Genomic DNA, 25,266 nt, shown 5'->3' with positions numbered 1-25,266 from the left:
AATGCTGGGAGACGGGGAGGGGGAGAGAATAAGATACGCAAAACCACTCCCAGCCTGGCTGAACAAGAAATCCCCATTTTCAGGCTGTAGCCCAGAAGAGGCCAAGGGAAGGATTTATAGAGTGCAGGATCAGTATTTCATAAACCCTTCCAAATTGCAGAAAAGGCTGCACCTGCCTCCGTCAGTCTGTGGCCGCTAATCCGCTGTAACAGCTCTGTGCCCTCCTTTCTGTCTCCTGCTCGGAGGGCAGGGTTAGCCTGTGTATTCGCCTTTAATAAGCTGAAGCCATTGGGGCGCTGTATTCACTGCTATCTGCTCCCACAGGGCCAGCCCCACGGGGTCCCCTTGTCGGCTCTCCGAGTGAACAGGGGATTTTGTGTTCGGCAGGGGAAACAAAGCTGTCCCAACGGGGGTCCAGTTGGCTGTCGATACGCTTCTCCAGTGAGAGCCAGCGGTGGACACAGCCTGGAGCTGCTGTCGGCACTGAAGGGTGATTCAGCGGAGCAGGGGAGGGAGGCTAAGCCGGGCTCCCTGGGAGGGTCATGAAAGAGGGAAGCCTGTGGCCCTGCAGCATCCACTCCGCTGGCTGGTTGGCTGGCAAGCCCAGCTGGTTAGGCCAGTGCCAGTGATGTCACGCCTTTGCTTAGTTTCCTGGGTGAGCTGCCACCCCAACCTGGGCAGCTGTCGGGCAGGATGTACACCCCTTGGCCAAGACTGGGCAAACTGCTTCTTACACTGAGAAGAGGCCCTCAAAGCTCACCACCACTATCTGATGCCAGTAACTGCGGCACCACGATGACAGGTGGCCACAGATGCCCTGAAGTCAGCAGAGGGAACAAAAAGGTCTACGGCAAAGACTGTATATAGTTACACACCCAGTGTTAGCTTCCTCCTGGGCTTAGGGACTGTACTACCCGGCACCCCTTGTGGTTAGGTGTGGTCCTGGGACCAAGTCTGGTCAGGGGATGGGTGGGTAAAGGCGAGGCAGATAATTTCAGGCCTACTGGGAAAAGTCTCCCACATGCTCTCTTTCGAAACCACTGACTCTAAGGCTCTAGGGGATGGCAGAACCACACATTTCAAGGAGCCTGGGCCCCCGAATCACTGCTTGGAAGGGAGCCGCCCAGCCAGGAACAGTGGCGATGGACAGTCGGGGCTGCCTGTTACAGCACAGAGCCTGCCCTGACTGGGACAGTGTTGGTAAGAAGTAAAGGGAATCTGAGTTAGGGCAGCAGCAGCAGTGTGTGTGCGCGGCAGGTAAGAGAGCTATGAGAAAGCACAGGACTGTCTCTATTGAGCGAGGGGTTGGCTATCAGAGAGGACATGGAGCCTCGGAGAAAAACCACCAGGTCTTTCCACAGCGCAGGGCTAGGGAATAAACAAAACACAAATCCCCAGGTGGTCCCCAAATCCCAATAAACCTCGCCTTCCCCTCAAAGAACTTACCAAGTATGGCAGACATGGTGGGTGCCCTGCCCTGAGCCCCTGTGCTGGGCCAGCGCACCACCTCTGGCCGCTGCAGGTCCTGGCAGCTACCGGCTCACATTGGCACTGTCTCTGAAGGCTTGCCCTTGGCCAACGGAAACTGCTCTGCTTGGAAATATCCACACCCTCCATCCAGAGAGCAGTCCAGAGCCAAGGCCAGCTTCAAGGGCAGGTACGACTACCCAGCCCTTTTGTCTTTAAAGCAGGACCACTTCTTTGGGGCGATTCCCCGTGCTGAGCTCCAGTGGGAACAGGCTGAGGCCAGACTTCTCCTGAACCTACATGTTTTCCTAGCTTCTTCCCCTGCCCTGTCCTGCTCCCCTCACTCCCCTACTGGTTTCTCCTGAGCACATCCCCTCAATAAATAGCCTGCACAACCCAAATGAATGGCTGGCCCTGCACCTCTTCCCCTAGCCTCAGCAGCACATTTGCCACAAAGAGGAAGGAGGATGGGGATTAACAGAGCCAGAACAATCCCTGACTGTCAGGTCTAAAAAGATGATGACCTTCTCAAAGACTTCTCCAGCTGGTGACAGTGGAGGCTGCTGTGAAGACATCCTCGTCTGCAGAGGGGGTTCAGATGCTGACCCGAGACTAAAGGAGGTAGCCTCACAGGACAGAAGGAATGCTGCTGGGGAAGGGAGAGGGATGGCACTGTGAGGAAATCGAACCCAGCCTGGCTTGAAGGAAATTTTAAAGCCATTTTCACTAAATCTGCTGCCCCAAACACTTTGGAATTTCTCACCTCTCTTCAGCAAGAGGAATCTTTTCCAAGTCCCCATGTCTGATTTCTCTCCACAGCTTACTGCTTGAAAGGATGCTGGCTTGAGAAACTAAACGCAAAGCTGGAAGACCTGGGTCCTCACCTCAACTCTGCAATCAACCCACTGGGTTGGCCTCTGGGTAGCTGGCCTCTGGGCCTCAGTCTTCCCACCTGCCAAATGTGGAGGTCAGGTCAGATGATCTCTCTCTAGGTTTCCTACCGGTATCAAGAGGCAAAATTCCACTCCCAGGATGCCTTTCGGGAGAATTGTTGAGAAATGTGTAACCACCAGCTCTCTGGGAGGAAAAAGCCTTGATTCGTAGCATGTGCCAATTTCCAAGGTGTAAATATTCCCACCATGGCCAATTTCAAACTACCAGTATAATGCCCTGAACGGAGGATTGGGAAGAGATGCTGACAGTCAGCTACCATGAGTAGGTCTGTGCTGGCTCCAGTGTGCCACCGCTTTTCAGACACCTCTTTGTGCAAAATAAATTCATTTCTGACTCCAGTTCATTTCTAACCTCTGCAAACAAAACAGCTCTCTCCCTTCCTCAACTCTACAACACATGTGACTCTTGAGCAGAGCCCACAAAACAGTGCAAATCCCCCCAGGCCACGGTCCTCCCCGGAGAGAAGCTGGCCTCTCCTGTGGAAGGGACAGGAAGAAGGCAGTGCCCGTGGTGCCTCCCACAATGCAGATTCACTGCTCTCACTGAGCTAAAGCCCCGCCCTGGGGAGAAGAGACACAAGGCCCAGGATCTGTGTGGTCACGCCTCGAGGCAGAGCAGGGGCTGGTTCCACGGGCCACACCCACAGCTGTAGGAGCAGTGAGCCAAGCAGCAGAGACTGAGTCCCGCTAGAGAGGAGGTGGGCTGGGGTGGGGGACAGTCTGTGCAGCTAGGAGGCAGCCAGCAGCCTCCCCCACCTCAAGGCCATGTTGCTCCTTACAACACTGAAGATCTAGGTCCACACCCAGCCGGTGGGCAGACAATGTCCCCAGTCCATTCTCCTCTTTGCCTTCTCTCCCCTGGGTCTGGGTACCCTTCCTGGTCCAAATGCCCTGGGGTCCCCTCAACAAAACCCTGAAAGATCCCACAAGGCAACTGCCCGGGTTCTGTGACCATCAGGCATGGAGATCATAGTCTCTCCACCAGGCAGGATCCAGAAATACTGAGCAGGAGGGGGCCAAATAGATCATGAGCCCAATTCCTTCATTTCATTGAGAAGACCGCGCCCAGAGCTATCAACTGGCCTGCAGGACACTTTAACTGGGGTAGGGGTAGGGTCAGGAAACACAAAATCCACGCCAGTAAGTAAACAACAGCATTTAGGATCGTTGCTGTTACTGCCTGCCATGGACGGAACCTGTCCCACCGACATGCCCACGGGGAAGCCCTAACCCTCAATGTGATGGTACCTGGAGGCAGGGCCTTTGGGAGGCGATTAGGGTCAGAGGAGGTCATGGGGAAGGGGCCGTGAGGATGGAATTAGGGCCCTCATAGGAAGACACCAGAGAGCTCTCTCCCCGCAGGTGAGGGCACAGTGAGAAGCCAGCAGTCTGCAAGCCAGTAAGAGCTTGCCAAAACCCGACAGAGCTGGCACCCTGATCTTGGACTTCCAGCCTCCAGAACTTCGAGAAAACACATTTCTGTTGTTTAAGCCACAGAGTCTACGGTGTTCTGTTACGGCAGCCCGAGCACACTGAGACATTACTACTACTATTATTACTTTAAGTCTGGAGTACTTTTAAATCTGGCAGGGAATTTAAGAAATCAAAGGGACCACCTCTGGGCTTGGGAGGCTTTACTGATAACTTCCTGGCAACTGAGGTTCTGCTGGGGCTGGGACAGGCGAGGGGACTGACCGTGCGCTGAACACAGCCTATTACCGTGCGTCCCCTCCCACCAGCACCCAGTCCACAGCCCTGGCAGGAATCCCAAGGGAGGTTCCAGGCACAGCTTCGGGCAGGGGCCACCCCGAGGGGTGTGTACCTGAGGGGTCTCTGCATCCACCCTGCCTCAGCCTAGCTCTGCAGCCTGCACGCTCCCAACCCCCAGTCTCTGCCAACAAGGACCCTGTGACATCTGCGTGACACAGGGGCAGGCCCTGGGGATTCCAATCCTCTCTCTTCCTGACACCTGTCACTTGTCCCACTCCCATCAGCCACTCCTTTGAGTCCCCAGTGGAAAGAGCTTCCAGAAGGGCTAAATATTCCGCCTCCACTTGCTCCTCTGGCCTCAAGCTCATTCCTTTATCCTCCTCAGATGCTGGTGGCAGCTCCACCTGCAAAGGCCCAGCCACAGGGAAACAATGAGGGTCCCGAAACCCCCAATGCAAATGGCTTCCTTTGTGCCCCCTCCAGAGTGACCACCGAGACCCCTGGCAGCGGGCCCTCCCCACCCTGTTTGCCCCAGTCTGACCTCTGCCCTGGCTCTTTGTGCAGGCCCCAAAAAGGGAAGAGAGGAGAGGGGTGGGGAAAGGAGATGGGGAAAGTAAGGGAATAAGGAAGACGACGGAGAAGAGAGACAGAGACAAAGAGGCAGAGAAAAGCAGAGTCAGAGAGACAGAGGGAAAAAATGCATCAGGCAGGCTGCCCAGAGCAGGGTCTCCCAGCCAAGGGGCTGGAAAGAGTTAAGTCGGACCATGTGCAATGGCCATTTTTGTGGGTCACAAGTGGTGGTCAAATAGAACAGGAATTCCATTTGGTCCAACCTAATACAGCCGGATCAGTCCGGACTCCAGCCAGGGTGGGAAGAGCCCCCGTGTCCCCTGGCTCAGCCTCTGGTTCTTTTCCTGGAACGTTCCGGAGAACTGAGCCAATGTCAGGAAACCCGGGTTTAACCCAGAGGTTCTCAACCAGAGGCTGTTTTGCCCCTGGGAGACATTTAATTATCACAACCGTCCGGAGGCCCGGAGGCCAGGGATGCTGTACCACACCAGAAGCTTGGAGGATGGCCCCCACCACTGAGAGTGCTCCAGCCCCACTGTCAGCAGCGCTGCGCTAAGAAACCTGCTTCAGACCCTTCTCCAAGTTGACACCTAAAGTCACTGGCAAACATCATTTAGCTCCTGCACCCTCTGCTCCCACCACGGAGAGGAGTGGCAAGGACTTAAGATGGTGACTGGCTTCGTGTCCCCTCTGTGGTGGGAATGCCCCTTTCTCAAGGACACTCCCTTGAAGGGAGCTCAGAGCTCTCATCCCTGCCCCCAAAGCCCAAAGTTCCGGCCAGACACAGCCATGCCTCTTCCTTAAAAGCATGAAGTTAACAATGGTGACAGGTAATGTGCTGGCAGCACGTTCCACCTGACATGCCACTCCACGCGCCCTCTACCCTCAAAGGCAGACCAAGCCTCTCAGGAGCAGGACACAGACACACTGTGGCATAATGTCTTAGTAACGAAACCACTGAGTAAACCAGCTGTAAAAGACATTTGGGGGACAACCAAGAAAGCTGGAAGATGGACCGAGCATCAAGTGATATTAAAGAATTTTTGTTAGTTTTGCTAGGTGTAATAATAACTGTTCAGAATTTGGAGGAAATGTTCTTTTTCAGAAATGGGATTCTGAAATGTTTAGGGGTAAAATGTCAGTGTCCAAGCTTTTCCTGGAAAATATTTCAGAAAAAAAAAATTGTTGAAGCAAATGGGGCACAATGTTAAATGTTAAATTGAGGCGAGAGGAATGTGGGGGTCCAACCATCCGATTTCTCACCACTGCCCTGAGATTTTTCATCATAAAAATTTTAACAATCAGTGAACTCACACGAATTCAAAATATAGTAATATACAGTAAAGCTCAAAATTTTGGATACATTTTATATTAGGTTGGGCTAAAACTCATCATGGTAAAAGGACCAGGCAGATACTTCACGATGTGAACACAGCATTTCCTATGATGATGCAGGAAATGCTTGCTGACTTCAGAGAACTTCACTTTCTCAACCCTCAGCTGCATCTGTTTCAATGTGATGCGTAACTAATCAACGAGCGGGTCCATCTGTGAATGCAGCAGCACCCCCTCCTCAATGCTTTTGGAGGGAACACACGGATGTTATCCCGTAAAAACATACCAGTTTCTCAGACTCGGCACTACCATTAGCACTGGGGGCTGGAGAACCCACTGTTGCGGGGGCCGCCGTGGGGGCCCGTCCTGTGCAATGCAGGATGGTGAGCAGCATCCCTGGCCTCGACTCACTAGATGCCAGCAGCACCCCTCCCTGCTGTGACAACCAAAACCGTCTTCAGAAATGGCCAAATGTGCCCTGGGGGCAAAACAGCCCCAGGCTGAGAACCACAGGAATATATGAATGCAGTGAAATAATTTGAAATGCTCTGTAGCCAGTCTTTTCACCAAAGTTGACCCCCATGTGTAATGTGTCACCTGCTTTGGCAATATACTATACCTCTTTATTTCACAATTATTTAAATAATTATATGGCTATTCCATAATTAATTAAAACACTACTGAAAGAATTTGGTTGCCTCCCTCTTTTGTTATTATAAACAACACTGCAGTAAGGAACCTAGTAGCTAACTCCTGGCACAGGTCACCACTTCTTTAGGCTAAATTCCTAGAAGTGAATACATTTTGATACATGATGCCAAATCACCCTTCATAAAACTGGTACCAAGTTACCCTCCCATCACCAGAGTAGGTGAATGCCAACTTCCCCAACCCTTTCAACACTGGGAATTCCTTTTTGCGTTCTAAATAGTGTCAATTTAATATGGTTTTTAAAACAGTATTCTTGTTAATGTTATTTCTTTATTACCAGTAAGTGAAACATTTCAGCTGCTTATTGCCATTTGTACAAATTCTCTGAATTTCTAGTTCATTTTCTCATCTCAATTTTGCATTAGGATCTCTTCTTTATTGAATTAAGAGCTATTTATTGAGGATATTAATCTTTGGTCACTCACATCATAAATATTTTTCTCAGCTTTTAATTTGTCTTATATTTCTTGTTGAGATTTTTGAAGTACACAAGTTTTCTATTTCTATCGACTTTAATGATTTCTGACTTTTGAATCATATCAAGCCTTCTTTACTCCAAGATTATACTGATACTGATCTGCTTTATTCTAGAATTAAGAATTCATGTAAGTGTATATCTATATATATATCTATCTATATATATATATATAGATAGATATATTTAATACACTGGGATTTATGCTGGTTTACAGCATGAAGAAGAAATTTAACTTTATTATTATTTCAAAATAAACAGCCAGTTTTCCCAGCACCATTTACTCATTGACTCATCCTTTTCCTAATTTATAATCACAGCTTTATCACATACAAGTTATGTTTACACTCAAGTCTATTTCTGGACTTTCTACTCAGTTCTCGTGGTTTCTCTGTTCCTATGCCAGTATCACAGTAATGTAAACATACTGTTTACAATATTTTAAAAATCTGGTAGGGCAAGTCACCCTCCCATCACTCTTCTTTTAAAAAAAAAATTCTTGGCTATTCTCACTCTTTTCTCTAGCTGAACTTAAGAATCATGTCCTAGCCAATTGGGATTTTGACTAGAATTATGCCAAACGTAGATTTCAAGGAGAATTGACATTTCACAATTTTGAGTCTTGCCCTCCCAGAACATGGTAAGACCTCCCATTTTTTCTTTAGTGTCCCTTGGGAAAGTTTCATCCTTTAAAAAAGCATACATATTCTCTATTTTTATTGGTATACTTATTTCTGTGTATTTGATTTTTTTTTTTTTTGCTATTCTAATTGGGAGCCTGTTTCCATTATCATTAAAAAAAAAAAATTGCATTCACAAACACTTAATAGGCCAGATATCCCATTACAATGTTTTTCACTCACTATGACACTGTTTTGGAACCAGCTATTGCTGAGAGATAAGAAAAATTACTGACCTTTGTACGTTAATTTTGTAATGGCCTCCCTGGGGAATTCGCCTACCAGTTTTAACAATTTTCAGCTGATTCTGGACAGGCATGTTTTATGACACAAGTGCTGTGAGGAAGGCACTAAGGCCCTTCCCACCCCCACCCCCCACCTATTTTAAGATATAAGCTGATTTATGTGCCTTGTCTCCCTCAGCTGCCTTGTGACCAAAGGGACAGGTCACTGCTAACTGCTTCTCCCAAGTCCAGAACCTATGGCCTCAGCCATGCCAGCGCCCCACACTAACCAACCACACTCCCAAGGGTCACGTTAACTGGCCCCTGTGGAGGACAGTGGCTTTGAACTGGCTGTACCTCCATTTCTACCTTGGTTTCAGGTCCCCTGGAGACACATAAGTTTGTCTTAGTAGAATGTTACCACACAATCAGGTGTGTGTGTGCGTAGTTTTTGAATTATCCTAAATTGGCTAACCAGTATGACTACTGAGCGACAGAATGATAGACGGTCAATGCCACTTACAGGCTCTGAGGCCAGCAGACGTCGGCTGGAATCTTAGCTTACTAACCTCTGTGCCTCAGTTTCTCCTATGTAAAATGGGGTAATAACAGTACTTGCCTCACATGGGTGGAAGAGATGATTAAATGGCTAATACGTGGGAAGAGCACCTAGCACAGAGTAAGCATTATATAAACGTTGTTTCCTTCTTCATTTAGCCAGAATCTATCTTTACTCATGGGTCTGGTCCCATCTTTTCTCAGAAGAATACTTATCTGATGGTCATTCACCTCAGCAGCTGATCCTGGACAGCCAAACATCCTGTTTCACACCACCCTCTGAAAACCAGGTCCTCAGTCAGTTAACACAACTCCCTCTTACCAGTGGCATGAGCTGCTTACAAGTAACCACGGTCAGCGGTCCGAGCTCCTACCAGCATTCCCTCTACGGACCTACAGGTCCCTTTCTCTTATATCAGGAGTAACAATGGCTCCCTTACCTGGAACCCAGGGAACCACATCCTTCTCAGATGACTAAGAGGAAGAGGATGCAGGCTGTGTGCCAGACCTTTTCTATACAATATTAGGCAAAATGGCCACAGCTGTACGTCTAGAAGGCATCAGGGGATGCCCATTTCCCCCATGCTGGCTGACCTATTTCTGCTTGGAGACCAAGTAAGGAGGTGCTGAGAGACCCTCCCAGTCCCGTAAGTGTTCCAGTGAGCAAGGGGTCAGGAAGGAAAGCATGTCCCCCATTGCTGCCCCAGTGCCCTGTCCCCGAGGCTCCTAGTCTCCACTCAGCCCACTCCAAACCAGATTCACTGCACTCTTGCACTCTGACCACAAGCACTCGACCTTTTTTAACTGATAAAATACACATAACATTTACCATTTTAACCATTTTTAAACACATAATTCAGTGACATTAAGTATATTAACAGTGTTACCCATCACCACTCCCTAGTTGCAGAATTTTTCTGTCACCGCAGAAGGAAGGCCTGTACCCATCAGTCACTCCCCATTCCTTCCTCCTCCCAGTCCACAGCAACCACCAGTTTGTCTCTGGATTTGCTTACTCCAGATATTTCATATAAATGGAATTATATACCATGTGGTCTTTTGTATCCAGCTTCATTCACTTAGCATAAGATTTTCAAGGTTTGCCGAGGTTGTAGCATGTGTCAGTACTGCATTCCTTTTTCTGGCTGCACAGTGTTCCATGGGGTGGATATGCCACACTGAGATTATCCATTCTGCCACCCGTGGTCATCTGGGCTGTTCCCCACCTTTTGGCTATTGTGAGGTCAAGCTCTTGACCTTTAATCAATTTCCAGACTTTAACAGGGTCTTATAGTCTGTGAAGCAGCCACCTCGCAGTTTCCTCAGCTGCCCCCGGCCCTGGGCAGCCCCACCTGTTCCCCACCCAGGTCTTCTCAAGAGCCTTCCCCCGGCTGACTCTCCACACTTGTCCTCATGCAAACCCACGTTCCTGGTAAAGCACTGGGAGAATTTAGTCAGCTCAACCCTTCCATACACCGTGCTGTTTGGATTTTCCAGGGTGTTCCACTGGTTTTTTTCTAAGCACTTACGATAAGTCCGCCGCTGAATCAAAGGCTTTACTCAGACCATCTCGTTTAATCCCCACAACAACCGCTGGAGGCAGGGTTATCATTAGCCGGTTTCACACAGGAGGAAGCAAGGTCAGGCAGAACGCCCAATTCAGTGCCCCTCCCCGCCCCCCACACTCGGCCAACACAGCATTCAAGTCTTATCAGCTCGCTTCCACTACTTACCCAACCTACTCCCTACCTTGGAAAACCAAAGTCTAAAAGGAGACTAATCCAAGCTTATCCAGCGGCAAGTCTATAAAAACCCAATTTTCTTCCCTGACAGTATGGAGGTGAGGCGAGGCCTCCAGATGTGACATCTCTAAGCCCACACCCACCCCACCCCTGGAAGCACCTGAGTGGGGCACTGCCTGCAACGGTTCAGCTGCCCGGCTCCCCAGAAGGGCTGCCAGGAGGCCTCGGAAGCCACACCGACCCCCAGGCTGGGCGGCTGGCGTAGTCGGCGGAGGCAGCGGGGCCCCACGCGGGGGTCCCAGACAAGGCGAGGGCAACCAGACCAGAGGGAGGGTCCGAGACCCAGGTGAAGGGGTTGGGGAGCCCGGGAGTCGGCTAGAGGCTCTCGTACCTCCATCCTGGGTCCAGCTTCCACTCGAGAACAGCCGTGCCCCCTTCTAACCCAGGAGACCACTCGGAAGTCCGCAGCTTCTCGCCCAGCTGAGAGGCGGCCCCGCCTCCCTCTGGCTTTTCTGCGTTCTGCGTCTCCACCCCACTTCCGGCGTCTCCACCCCACTTCCGGGCACGCTCACTCCACTTCCGGGGGAGGCGCACGTGGGCTCTAGGGGCCCCTTGACACCATGGATAGCGCAAATGCTACAAATCAAGCCTCACCCCAGCCAGGTGTTAACTATTTGCCCACGGGAACTGCAACGCCTGTGGGAGAAGCTGATCACCAGAGGGGAGGGGAGCAACCGGGCATTTCTGAGGAGGAAGAAAGCTCAGCAGAAGTTCATTCCTGCCATGAGAAGCAGGGTGGGGAGGGCTCCAGGACCTTTGGGCCCACCCCTTCATCTTTCAGGGAGGCAGAAAAGAGAAGCCTTTGCTCTGTCCAAGGCCTCACATCCAGTGGAGAATCAATTCCAGATCTCCCAACTCCAAAACAGTGCTCCTTCCACTGAACCAAGTGGCCTCCACAAATCAAACAATATGCAGATCAACTCTGGAGCTGATGCAGGGCAAGGGAAGGTGGGGTGGGGGTCTCTACAACCATAAGTAGGTGGGTTTGGAGTGGGTGTGAGACAGGAAGGAAGAGGGCAGGGCACAGCCATTCAAGGAATGATACAGCAGTTAACACTAAGTGGCAGTAGATTCCATTCCCAGCAGACCTTGAACCTCATTATCCACTCATTGTAATATACTAACATGGTAAATGGCACTCCCACAGGCACCATGACACTTCAGATGTTAACCACAAAAGGTCAAAAAGTGGGCAGTGGCCCAACTCCTGGGAATCCCCACCCTTTCCCCAAAAGCAGTTGGAATGATCCTCCCACTTATTAGCATATGAAGCTCCCGAGCCCATTAAAAACTAATAACCCCCATACCTCATAGCCGCTCTCTCTTCTGAGACGGACCGCCCTCTGTCTGTGGAGAGTGTATCTACTTTTACTTTAAACTGAGTATCCAGCCCCCACACCTCCTGGCCTTTCCCTTGCCTTCTGAAACAGCCCACACTCTTGTCTATGGCATATGTATCTCTCTGAATAAATCTACCTTTACTCAATGGTGGCTCACTCTTGAATTCTTTCCTGCGTGAAGCCAAGGACCCACACTTGGTGGGGCATGTCCCAGGGACTCAACTGAAACCTGGGACATGGCCATCTTTCCTCTACCAGGTGTCTCCTTCCCGGCCCATTGCCTTCTGGGCCCCTCAGCCCTAGACCACCCACGGGCCTAACAGCGTTCCTTGCCTCCCTGTCCCAAGACGGGTACCAGCCAGCTGAGCGAGCAGGTGGACAGCATTCCTGGATTGAGCTGGCCCTTCAAGGGGGTGGGTTCAGGGTGAGGTTACGTCCATCAGCTTTCAGGACAAATTCTCCATTTATTAATTCTCCTCCGTTCCACAGGCAAAAGTAAACAAGCTATTCTCAGGCAGCCCGGCACAGAGGCCTTCCCTATTCAAACACTGCAAGAATCGACAAGCTTGGAAGTACTGAGCTCCCAGGCCCCACTTCCCAGGGGGAACCCTGGCCTCCTGCCCACAACATCCCTCCTGCTGAGACGAGGCAGTCAGGGCGTCTTTGTGGTGGCAGCCCCTGGGTCCAGCGCTCACTATCTGGGCACAGCCCAAGTTCTCCGCAGAGAGCATCAGAGATCCTGGACATCCAGAGACCCAGGGAAGGTCACAAAGGGTCTGGCCAAGGATACAGCATCCCAACCAGCATCACACCTGCTCACTTAGCCCCTCTGTGAAGAAAGCGCTTTATAAGGGTGTTCATTTACTGTCTGCTTCCATTTAAATGCTGTTTTTAAAGGTTCAGAAGAAAGGAAATAAAAAGGAACAAAATCCAAAAGAGTCACAAGAGTTAACTAAGAATTGGTAGACTTTCCAAAGGAAGACGCTACAAGCGTTCATTAGTTGCCCAGGAATCTTCTGCCTGCTTGAGCGGAGATCACTGCACTTTATGTCAGCTTCTTGTGGCCCGTACAGAAAACTCATGAGCTGTTTTTTTCTTCTGCTCTATTTTTTTTTCCCCATTTGCCTATTTCTAATTTGGAAAGAAAAAGTCAAAAACCACTGGGAGAAACCTAAAGTCAAGTTTGAAAGGACCAGAAAAAGGGGAGACGAGAGATCGTGAAACTCTGCCTTGACCGTGGATGAGCTGCGTAATCAGCCTGCCTGAAGAGCTTGTTCTGGTGAGTTCGGATGCATCTCTGCACAACAAGGAAACAGGAATCGAGACTCCATTTAATGGAAGTGTCTTGTCGCTTCAAAATTGCTCTACCCGAGAACTGAACTAACTGGGGATGTTCCTTTGAACTGTGTTTTTACAGAAAGACCTTCTTCACCCATGATGCTGCTGCCTCTGACCCCTTCCCAGTGCTCTCTCTCCTGTAAGTGTCCCCTGCGGCCCAACCAAAGGGGACTGAAGACTCTACCCAACAACCCAAGACCAAAGTATTGTTGGTTTTCTCTGGTGTGGCCTCCGGTGCTCCCTGAAATTGTCTTCCCTATTCGAGGGCTGTTTATTAACTGCATAAGCAACTTCAAGTTCCCAGTGCACGAAAATACTAAACAGTCTATTCTAAAGTATTCAGGTGACCACATGGGTACACAAGAACCCCCTCCACAGGCCCATCTGGAGAGGAGGAAAGGGGGCCCCAGAGCTGACACCAATGTCCCTGAGGGACCCCACTGTCGTTATTTCTGCCCCCAACCCCACCATTCTCACTGCCACTCCAAGTACCAGCACACAGAAGCCGCATATGACCCCAGGCCCAGGGCGCTGGGTACACGCCTGGCTGCTCTCCACCTGGTGTCCCCTCCAGCCAGGCTCCAGGCCCTCTCTGTGCCCAAAGCCAGGGCTGGGTGACCTTTCTTGTACCAAGGACTGGCGACGTCCATGGGCCCCTTCTCACAGTCATATTTTTCAATGCAGAAATAAAATCCATAGGACTACAAAGGAAACTAATAATACTGAACTACACTTACCCCAGTATTTTCAAAAACCCAGATTTATTATACAGTTACATAATGTATGTGTTTCTTTATTAATGATTATAAATCAGGATCTAGCAGTGGGTCTGGTAATTTCCACCCTTTTGAAGCAATATCGAGCATAAACAATATTTCATGACATCTACACCAATGCTAACGTGAAAATGGCTGTGATTTCTGCCACTGGCAGATCACCAGTGCTGCTGACCCCGCTGTGGTTGGTGGCCCACCTCTATAATGTTCTCCATTTCAGTGAGAGGTGAGGGATGGGGAGGGGTGAGCCTCTTCCTGTCTGGGTTCACAGGTCCCCCTGGGGTCTGTTTGTGGACCCCGGTGTTCAAGAATGCCTTTTTCATCCCCACCACCCATTTCCTTCCTTCTCTGCAGCCCCAGGAAGGAATTACCGGCGCCTGGCTTGGATGGCACTGGGCTGGAAGGAGTTTCTCACCCTCAACTGGCTGAGCAGCAGGAGCGTGACCTGGAGGGTCCCAGGCTTGGGAGAGAGGCTAGCCTTAGGCACCAATAAACCCCCCTCTTTTATTCTCGGAAGGGATGTGGCAGAAAAAAAATGCCTATGTCTCCATCCTCCTCAATCCAGCCCAGGGGTACCACTCACACAGACCAGCACCCCAATGGTGGTTCAGAGGAGTCTGGCCCCTTTAACCTTCCCTCCCCCGTTCCCGCGCCACCCCAGGGCAAAGAAAAAGCAGCAAAGGGGAAAAGCCTACCTTCGGGCTCCTCCACGCTGCTGGCTGCAGTGGTTGGCGGTGCCACGGGGATCTCTTTGTGAGGTTCAGGATGGGAGGAAGAGGAAATGTTAAGAACACATTCTTTTTGACCTTAGAGAAGAACAGCACAGCACAGACTCCTCCCAACCCTTCTGGGCCCTCCCTCCCCATCCCACTCCTTGGTCCCAGGAGAGGACGGTCAGGGAGGAGCGGAAGTCGGCATGGGGGCCTGGGCATACAGCCTGTTCTCCTCTGGAAGCCGTCTCTCCACCTGGCAGGGACGGGAGTGAGAAGGCAGGACCTTTGCCCACTCTGCTGTCTGAGTGTCATCGACTTGATGAAGCCCCTGGGCAGAGAGGCAGCTCCCCGGGCCCCCTGCTTATCACAGTGGGACTGCGTGGCCCAGTCTGACCTTGACTGGAAGGGAAGGGTTCCATGGCAGGGGTGGCATGTGAGGGGGCTGGGAGGTGTCTCACAGGTGCAGAGAGGGGTCTGCATCCCCAGCCCAGGTTCCCATGGGCTCACATCTCACATCTCACGAGCGAAGGCACTTTCTCGGTAGGCAGAACAGACTGACAATACGGAAGACCGAAGGGCCCGAAAGGAAGCATGTGCTTTTATCGTTCCACAGGCCGATCTGGAGAGGAGCAAGGGGGTCCTCAGAGCTGATACCAATATCCATGAGGGCTCCCTCTTCTACCAAGAATGGTAACCAGTTCCTACGAGCTCCTGGCTCTGATCCTGTGCTCAGAAAAGGTGAGGAGGTTCAGCCAGCCTCTGGGAAAGACCCAGGCTTCACGGCTCTGGCTTCCTCCTTCTAGATGGGGCCAATCACGGACCGAAAGTCCCTGAGGGCCAGGGACTCACCTCCCCCGGTGAGTGACCATGTGAACAGGGGGTCACAGAGGCCTCCACGAACCCAATGATTCTGGCCACCATCTGTTAGGGGTAAGACATCCCTTGGAACCCCCGATTCTAGATCAGCTGGGACCTAAGGCTTGGTGGGTCAAGATGGAATACTCAGGCCTGTGATCAAACTTGAGGGTCACCTGCAGAAGCCAGCCTCTGAGCCTTCAGAAGGAACGGGCAGAGGACCCAGCCCTCAATTCGGGGTCAGATCTTGCTCTTGGGTGATTTTATCAGTGACAACAAGCCACAGGTGCCCTGTCACAGTAGCTCATTAAGAAGCCAGGCCTCATGCCAGGCCCACTCTGATCCCTTGTGAGCTACCTGGTCCCCGCAGGAACATTCCAGAGGGACCATTCAGAAGGCCCAGCCTAGTCCTGCGAGTCCAGGAATGGGGCTGGGGCCAACGGCCATGGAGGCCCACTGGCGTGTGAGCAGGGGGACCCGTGGCTCCCAGAGCTGCGACGAAACAAAGCGTTCGAGGCACTGTCTGGGCGTCTCTAGTCAGGAGCCGGCAGGAAGAGGTCTCAGAAACCCCAGGATGGAGACCCAGGTCTTCAAGCTGTTGGCAGGAACGCCGGCTCCCAGCACCAGTCTGCCCTTCGCGAGGGGAAGAGGGAAGGTGGAGAACGTGTCGGAAAGCCAGAGTGCCCGTCTCCCAGGGCTTCTGTCTCCGATTCTGAAACCTCAGCTCCATTTCAAGGACTTTGCCCTTGAGGATTTGAAATGCTGGTTCCAGCCATTTCTGGGAAACCCAACAGCTCCTGACTCCCTTTAAAAGGGAGAGCCCGTCTGTTTCCCACTCGTTTTCAGAAGCCCCGATGGCGGTGCTGAGTTCCTAAAAGTTTTCTAAAAATGTTCACGTTGCAGCTCTTTGGATGGACGGAAAAGAAGGATTTTTGAAAGCTGTGAGACCCTGATAATTAGACGCCATTAAAATCATTTCAGCTTGCTCTTCCCCAGAGGGATACATGCTCAATTTCCCAAGACCCAGATTTGGGTTATCCGCTGTTACTGAACCCCTGCCACCACGGAAACACCGCCTGATGGACAGACTGGTTAGAAGGGCTGCTGGAATCACACAGCCCAGTGTCAACGTGAGGCCACACCCAACGGGGGCGGGTCCAGGGCTGCGGGCCTAAGGCTCCCACCCAGTGTGGAGGGATTCCCTGCAAGGTCTGTGGGGGCTGCTCCAAGGACCCCAAGTTGCTGCAGGGCTGAGGGGCCCCCAGCCTCCTGCTTCTGCCTCAGGTTGTTCCAAGTCCCTCATCCGTGACCAGAGAAGCCAGTGCCCACCCAGAACAATGAGATGCTGAAAAGCCTAAAACCGGGGTCGGCCGACTTCTCCTGCAAAGAGCCAGCGAGTGGCCGTTTCAGGCCCTGCAGTTCATGTGGTCTGTGTTGTAACTACTCGATTCTGCCAGGGCAGCAGCGAGAACAAGCAGGCACGGCTGTGTCCCACAAAACTTTATTTATGGACACGGAACTTTTCATTTCATATCACTTTCACATGTCATAAATTATTAGTCTTTTAATTTTTGTTTCAATCTTTTAAAAAAGGTTTTTAAAAAACCACCAGGTCACACAAAAACAGGCCATAGGCCCAATCCCCGGGCAGACTGTGCTAAGCCCTGCTCTCGAGAGGTAGCCTTGGCCCCTGGGGTCGGCCTGGTAGGCTGGGATTCGCTCCTTCTTCCGTCCTCCCTTCTGGGTGCAAGTCAGCCCTGTACCAGGAATCAACGGGGCCAGGGACCAACTCCCGAACAGGCTTGACTTCCACCCAGGGCTGAGCCTCTGCACCTGTGCGATCCTACCAGTTGTATTAAACCCCTGAGCGACCCTTGCCATCATGCTCACCCCTCCCACCAAGTTCCAGCAACTTAGGGGCTGTCAGCTGGCCTGACGGGGCCTCTGGGCCCTCAGGGGCGCCACCATCCTTCTTAAGGGCTGTGGATGTCGTGCATGGGGACCCTGCCTGGCTTCCCTCAAAGGCCTTGTGGTGTCCGTCATTTCTGTTCTGAATCTGCCAGGGGTAGGTGCATCCTGGAATTCCTGCAGCAGCGATGGAAGCCCCTGGTCCAGACTCTCCCCTCCTCTCCGCCGGCCCAGGGTCAAGGTGGAACATGGGAACAGGACCTGAACTGAGGAGAGGGGCTTGCTTTCCCCCGAGAGCAGGAGACTCCATCTTCAGGGTCTCAGGTGTGCGGGTCTCATATGGGGCCCCACTGAGCAGAGATCCACTGAGTGCTACTCCCACTGGGTATCAGCGACCAGCCTCCCGAAAGGGTCGCCTCCCACCCCCGACTCCATGCCCAAGCCCAGCCCCGAGAAAGAGGGCGCTCTCGCATACTTATGCAGGGGGCGATGGGGGAGCGGCTCTGCTGGTAGCCCTTGGCACAGCGGTTGCAGGTGATGCCGGTCACACCGTCCTTGCAGGGACACTGGCCCGTGGTTTGGTTGCAGGTCTTGCCAGCGGCGCCCACGGGGTGACAGTCGCAGGCTGTGGAGAACATACAACAGGGGGGTCAGAGGGTGGAAGCGGCCAGAGCACACCCTCTCCCCACCCAGAAGACCCCGCCCCAGGGGAAGAGCAGGGCTGGGGGGCCAAGCCCACACACGTTCCAGAAGGTCTGATGACTGACCACATGCCTACCTGGAAATAGGGAATGAAAATCAGAAGGGACAGCTTGAATGGACTGTTTGGGCAGCAGGAGAGAGAAGTGGGGGAGCCCTTCCGAAACCCCCCAGGAGGAAGCCTACACAGCCCACGAGTGCAGGAGTCAGAAGTGGGGGTACACCCGCCCTTGACAGGCTAGTTTGTGCCTTCTTGCTCCTCTGCCCGCAGCCAGCTCCTGGCCCCCAGGCTTCCTTGTGACCCTCTGGGTGTTTGGGGTTTGGGGCCTGATGGAGCCCTGGGGTTTGCCAGGTCAGAGGGAGTCACCAAGGAGGTGTGACCCCTCCCGGGCTGCTGCTCCCAGGCTGCTCTGTCCACCCGCCCTGCTTTGCAGCCAGGCAGTCTGAGATGCAGGGAGGTGAAGCAACCCCCCGGGGCCTTGCAGGAAGGGAATGGCCAAGCTGGGAGTGCCCCTATGCAAAGAGGAAGGGAGAAAGAGCACTCTCCGCAAGCCACAGCAAGAAGGCAGCTGTCTGCAAACCAGGCAGCAATCTCCACCAGACACTAAGTCCGCAGGCACCGTGATCCTGGACTCCTCCGCCTCTGGAACTGTGAGAAATGCCTGCTGTCTGAGCCTTCCAGTCTCTGGTGTTTTGCTATAGCAACCCAGGAGGACCAAAATGCCGGCCAACTCCCCGATGCTTCAGTGAGAGCTGCAGTACACGCAGATACAGGCCACCTGCCCCCCTGGACCTGCAGATACAGGTCACCTGTCTCCGTGGACCTAGGCAGTAGACTCAAGAGTGCAGGTGGGGAATGGGAGGCAGGATGAAGGAGGCCATCCTTCTGCCTGTCCCCCTTCCCCTGGGGCCATCCCCCCTCACTCCCCCTCCCCCTCCCCAGGGAAGCCTGGAGAGGGTGCAGAGTCATCCGCAGGAGGGCCACCTGCGGCAATGTCACTTGGTGCCAAGCCTCTCTGTGTTTCTATTCCAAGCGGGGAAAAAATACTCAAGAAAAGAATTGAGCACAGAGCTCCCCAAAGCGCCAGATTAACGCCTCCCCAGCCAGCACGGCTCAGCACGGGGGCACCAGGCTGCGGGTGAAGATGCGGCCTCTGCCAGCCACCTCGGCCCAGGGGCAGTGAAGAGAACCAGGCAGCGGGAGGGAGGAGGACAGAAAGGAGAGGAATGTGAGGAATTGTTTGTCAAAGTTGCGTCCGGACTTGTGAGAGCTTCCGGAAACTCTGGGAGTGGGGGGTCCTGGCCACGGGGCTCCGCATCAGGTTAGAGGGGTGGGGGACACAGGCCTGGGGGAGGATGAGAAGCTGTCCCAATCTTGCCCCGGTAAAGAGCAGTGGATCCTTTTGTTAGAAACTTGTCTTCAATCTACAAATTCAAGTTCATTTGCTGTTTTTCTTCTTTTTCTTACTCAGTCCTGATGCTCGTTGTGGATGATGAGGTGAGGAGGGGATGGTTGGAGATGACCGACGACCTTTCCCTCTGACCTCTTGGCTCTGTCCCTGTGATGGGAAGGGTGATGAGATACGGACAGCATCTCTGAGCTGGCCTCATGAAAGCAGAGGGCCAAAGCGCCGGACCCCGGTGTCCCGAGCCCCTGACGCGGGCGAAGGCACCAGGCGGATGTGGACTCCCGAGGCTCCTGCCAGCTGACCTCCCTTGGCCTGCTTTGCAAGCCTGCTGGTAATCCTAAAATCCATGCCAAGACGTCCTCCCCTCCATGCTGATGGAACACAGCTGTGTGCCAGTAACTTCTGGGCCTTGGACTTGGCTGGAAGGTCACCGAAGGTTGCTTGGTCACTGGAGGGTCAGAGCCAAGTTACCCACAGGCCCGGTCATCTTTACCGAGGCAGGAGCCAGCCCAGAGAAGAATCTGGGGGGAGCAGTGAGCATCACCCACACGGGCAGCCCCTCAAAGCTGGAGACCCCTCTGTGGCCCGGGCTGGCGCGCTCCCGGGAAGGAGCTGGGTGCCAGCTGAGGTCGGCAGAGCGGAGGGCCATTCTTGGTGATGGCCGGGCAGCATGTCTCCTTCATGGAGCAGACATATCCTGTGATTAAAGGAGAGGCTGCTTTGCTACATGGTTTCAAATCCTTCTCCCCAGATTCTGTGAAGACTAACCAACTGGCCCTTTCGCCTGATCTCACAGAGGCAGCAGGCTGACTGTGCTTCCACACGAACCACTGTTTCAGGAAGAGAAGCCATCAGGGTCCCAGAGGGCAGGGGGCCTCAGGAGGCTGCTCCGGTCACCTCCAGGGCGGTGGGACCATCCCCAGAGGTGGAGCACGCCTGCAGCACAGCACCACCACCCGGGCACCTGTGAGCACCTTTGCACATCCACACTCTCATACATCGTCCCCTCTGGTCCTCACCCCAGCCTGGAGGTTAGCATGACCGTACAGAGCAGAGCCCGGACTGGACAAGAAAACTGCAGGAAGGGACAGCCGTGCCGGGGGCTGGAATGGCCTGGTCTCTGCAGGCATTACCGAGGGCCCTCACCCTCCCTGGAATGCAAGGAGAAGTACACATTCACCTGTTGAAGCCAAGGCCAGGTGGAATTTCTCTTATGTGCAGCCGAATGCAGTCCTTCACAAAGAGACTTGCCCTGCTCTCACTCATTCTCAATTCTGAGTAAAATGGCCCCAAAGTAAGGATTTTTCCCAAAAGCCCATGAGTACGGAAAGCCCATGATACCCTCTGTGCAAAGGAGGGTGAGCTTCAAGGCATGGGGGAAACTGATGGATGACAACAGCCCACAATGGGTCCTCAATGGCCTTGGACAAGAAAACCTGGCTGGCAATGTCGCAGGAAGGGAGTCTGTGCCGCCCGACAGTTACAGAGGAGGCCTCGGGCCCTGGTCCTTCAGGAGAGAAAGCCAAAGGGATCCCGCTGTCGCCTCACAACTCTGAAACACACCCAGCACACAGAAACGCACACAGATCCCTACTAACACGCACATGCGTGCACACAGTGGGCAGGGGAGTGGGGGGTGTGGTTTGGGCTGAGCTGGGAGCATGTGGATGGGAGGCAAGCCGAGGGCTTTTACTTGGCGGGGGGTCTGGAGAAGGGGACAAAGCAAGAGCCTCCTTGATTCTTCTGAGAACAAGGTCTGGGTCAGAACGCCTTCTGCCACAGGAAGCCGGTTCGGTGACTCTTGTTTCCCTGGAAGTCTGCCCCCTTTCAGAGGTCAGTCCCTTCCATGGCAGGTCACCCATCCGTCTGCACGCAGCAGGCAGCACCTGGTCCTGACAAACAATCTACTGGAGGGTTTTTCCATAAAGAGGAAGGCGAGACCAGGCAGAGGCCCAGGGCCCTGAGAAGGTGGCCAAATTAGCTTTCTCACGAACACGTGGGCTGGAGGGCCTCCCAGTGCAGAGGAGAACCCCGACTGTCCTTGCTCTGGGTCATCAGCTGGGAATGGACAGCTCAGGACACAGGAATGGGCATCAGGAGACCCAGGTCTGACCCTGCCCTGCCAGTAGTGCTGTGTGACCCTGGATTAGTGCCTTGCTCTCCCTGAGCCTCAGGTGGCTCATCTCTAAGGACAGAAGTCTACACTCACACTACAGTGGCTTCCAGCTCAGCAGGCTAAGGTTTTTGGTGTGAACATGGATTTCATTTCTCTGGGATAAATACCTGGGGGAGGGATTGCTGGCTCTGATGGCAGGTCTATACTTAACTTTATAAGAAACTGCCAAACTGTGTTCCAGAGCGGCTGGGCCATTCTGAACTCCCTAGCCATGTATGAGAGTTCCAGCTACTACACACCCTCTCCAGTGCCTTTTATTTTCCGTGCCATAATGGGTGGGTAGTGGCATCTGGCTGTGGTTTTGATGGGCGTTTCCCTAAGAACTAATGATGGTTTGGGTATTTATTTGCCATCCCTGTGTCTTTGCTAAGTATCTGTTCAAATGTTCTGCCCATTTCTAATTGAGTGTTTGGTTGTCTAAATCTTGAGTTTTGAGAGTCCTCTACATGTCCTGGATTCAAGTCCATGGTCAGATATGTGGCCAGAGCTTCTTACAAGGTAAGGGAAGCCATCACTCCAGTATCTCCTCTCCCTAGCCCTCCGGTGCGCTTGGAATGCGGGCCCCCTCCTCCCCGTTCTCCCAAGAGCGACTCTGCCCTCCCTTCTGATGGAGAGCCCACCAGCCCTTTGCTGCTTCCAGCACTGGTACTGCTCCTCCCTCAGCTCCCCCATGGCTCTTTGCTGCTCACACCCCAGGTCTCATCTCAAAGGTCCATCCCGTCCTCAGAGAGGTCCTCCCTGGCCGCCTCGGAGAGTGGCTCCCCTGCCTCCCCACCAGTTACACCCACTCTTTCTATCCTGTTTATTTACTCCATGTAACTCCCCACAATCTGTCATGATCTTCTGCTTACTTTTTCCTCTTTGTTTATCATTAACCTCCCTCCAGAACACAAGCTCTGGGGGACCACATCTGTCCTGGTCACCACTGCAACCCCAGTTCCCGCAGGGAGCAGGTGCACCCTAAACACTGAATCAGCGCTCAAACCCAGGGTCAATCGGCCACCTTCTCCAGGGAGAAGAGATCACTTCGTGCACCCTGTGGATCTGGAGGAAAGCAGGAGGGGCAAGTAGGAGTCCCTCCTATCCTCCATCACTGGAGACCTTGACCACGGACACTGCCCACTCCTAAATTCTCCACTCTAACGAGGCAGCGAGGATAGCTTAAATCCACAGACAAGCCACAAACTGCATCTCAGCTGTCTGTGTCCCACCTCCTCCACGGCTCTGCTTTTCTTCCTCCCAGCGGCTGCTAAAGAGGCACAAAAGTATAAATGTTTCAAGTTGCACTACCTCTCCTTTCCCCTGCTGCTTTCGGATCAAGGTGCAGACAGCAGGAAGTGGAAAGGGGGGAGCCCCGTAATCCCAGGCTGGGTTATTTGACCCTCTGTGATCTAGTTAACTATAGCCTTCGTGCACCTGATTAACAGCGAAGGCGAAAGGCACAGGTCCTACAGATGGTTCCCAGAGTGTGGGCGTGTGTGTGCGTGTGCACGTGCGCGTGTGTGCTATCTGCATGCACAAGCCGGGCAGGTGGGCAGGGGCTGGACAATGCAGTGAGGGAGGTGCTGGGTCATCTGGGTGATGGACAGTGAGGACCAGCCAAGGCCTCCCACCTGCCTTTCAGCCCCTGGTCCATCAGGAGCCCCTCAGAGGCTGTGGGTCTTCCTCAGTGGCACTTTCAGAACCACCTCTGGATGCACACAGCCGGTCCCCGCCTCTCCGCTCAGGGCCTCCGCCAGCAGGTGCTGGCCAGTCATCTCTGTGGTCCCACTTGTTTGTCATTTTTTGCTCCCAAAGCACGTAAATCCTTTATCAAGAATGTGCAACGGCATTAGGGCAAATCTCCGGGGCCCGACCCAGTGCTGTGGGAATCGGCCTCAAAATCCACACTACAGCTGAGCCCTCCAGTGAGAGGGGCCGGTTCTCCTGTGCACCGTGCTCACTGAAGGCCATGGGGAGCCAGAAGGGATGACCCCGGGCATGCGCGTGCTGGCAGCAGCCGCGGGCTCGGGTCCTCCTGCTCTTCTCCGCTTACCTGTGTGGCGTGTGTGCCCTGTGCCAGGGACCTCCTCTATATCCTCTCGTTTAATCTATACCAGAACCCTGGGAGGGACGAGGGACTATTATCACCCCCCTTTTCAGATGGGAAAACTGAGGTACTGAAGAGTAAGTACCTTGCCTTGGGGGTGGAACTGGAACCCTGGTCTCAATAACTCCACGTTCCATGCTTTTAAAAGCCCCTCAACCCAAGCCTGGGTCTGGGGTCCACCTGCTGCTCTCCTGGTAGCAAAAGCTATTTGCCTAGTAAGACACCCCTGTTAACTGGGGGAGCACAAGAATCAGGAGGCTTTTCTGCTGGGACCAGGGAGCCCTGGGGAACTTCCAAGAACGTCCGTGCGGAATCGGATGAGAGTGGGCTTCAGAGGCGAGGGGACTGACATCTAGGGAGGTGAAGAAACTGACCGGGGGTGCCCAGGGGAATGAGATAGGGGGCTGGGCCAGAAAGATCCTGGTTCAGAGCAGGGCACCGCGGGAGCCAAGTCACAGGACAGTCAACTCTCTTCATCTGTCAAGATCTTGGGACAAAACCACCTCCACATGATTTCCTGACTCTGCCAGCTTTTCCTAGTTCCTGGGTCACAAACTTCACTGATAGAAGACACTGCCCTATTGTATTAGAGACCCATACATTGTGGGGTTTTTTTTTTTTCCCCTATGACTTTTTAAAAAGAGCAGTGGAGTGTGGAATGTCAAAGCTGGAAAGGACTCAGAGACCAGAAATCTGAATACGATTTCATAGATGAGGAGACTGGGATCCAGGGAGGTCTGTGACTTGCAGGACATTCTCTGAGCTTTTAGCCTGGAGCAAATCTGGAGATCAGGATTCTGACCCCCACGTTCCGCAGGGAACTGGGAAGGCTGCACCAACACAGGCCACAGCTGGAGCTGAGCTCTTCCATGTGGGGTTTCTCTCCTCTGACCGTCTCTCTCCCAGTGGGTGCTGGCCTTGATTGGACTCCCTGGGTTGTGGTCTCTCCCTTCTAAGCTGGGAGCTGCTCCAGCCTCTGAGTTCCTTCCTGCCCAATATAACCAACCCTTTTCCCGGTAAGCACCCCCCTCTCCAAGATGATGACAGGGAAAAAAAAAATGTGATGAGGAACCCACAAAACAAAAGGGCATCTCTGAGGCTAATTTTAGGCTTTCATAGGCTGCAAGGACACTGCCTTAGGGTCAGGAAGGGGCAGGGGCCCCAGATTCCTAGCTGTGCTGTGACTAAACCCTCAAATGGCCAGACCTAGACACACACACATACACACACACACACACACACACACACTCTAGCAGTGATGACTGTCCCATCCCAGCCTTCATCTGGACACTGGCACTTCAGTACCACGAGGCTCCCAGCCTTACCAGTAAGATTTAAATTTTTACAGTTTTAAACACACTCTCCCCTCCACTCAGTTTTCATTGAAAGAGCCATTAAAACATCAAAAATTATTGATAAGAAGTCTCTCCCCTCTAAAGAATAAATCCTAGGCCACCTGTGAGTATTCCCTTTTTCAA

At 52.9% G+C, this 25,266-nt stretch overlaps 1 protein-coding gene across 1 annotated transcript in view; it reads right to left on the bottom strand.

The window, feature by feature from the left end:
- NTN1 (netrin 1) overlaps positions 1–25,266 on the bottom strand; it is a 163,460-nt gene that overhangs the window by 33,537 nt on the left and 104,657 nt on the right. Inside the window, exons 4-5 of the mRNA XM_064495264.1 lie at positions 17,891–18,040; positions 14,635–14,688 (exon numbers count right to left, since the gene is read on the bottom strand). Coding sequence (XP_064351334.1) covers positions 14,635–14,688; positions 17,891–18,040 — 204 coding nt within the window. The remainder of the gene's footprint in view (positions 1–14,634; positions 14,689–17,890; positions 18,041–25,266) is intronic.

Source organism: Camelus dromedarius, chromosome 16, assembly GCF_036321535.1.
Source record: "Camelus dromedarius isolate mCamDro1 chromosome 16, mCamDro1.pat, whole genome shotgun sequence".
NCBI lineage: Eukaryota > Metazoa > Chordata > Mammalia > Artiodactyla > Camelidae > Camelus > Camelus dromedarius.
Note: the sequence above shows the minus strand (reverse complement) of the source record. Positions and strands in the feature narration are given on the sequence as shown.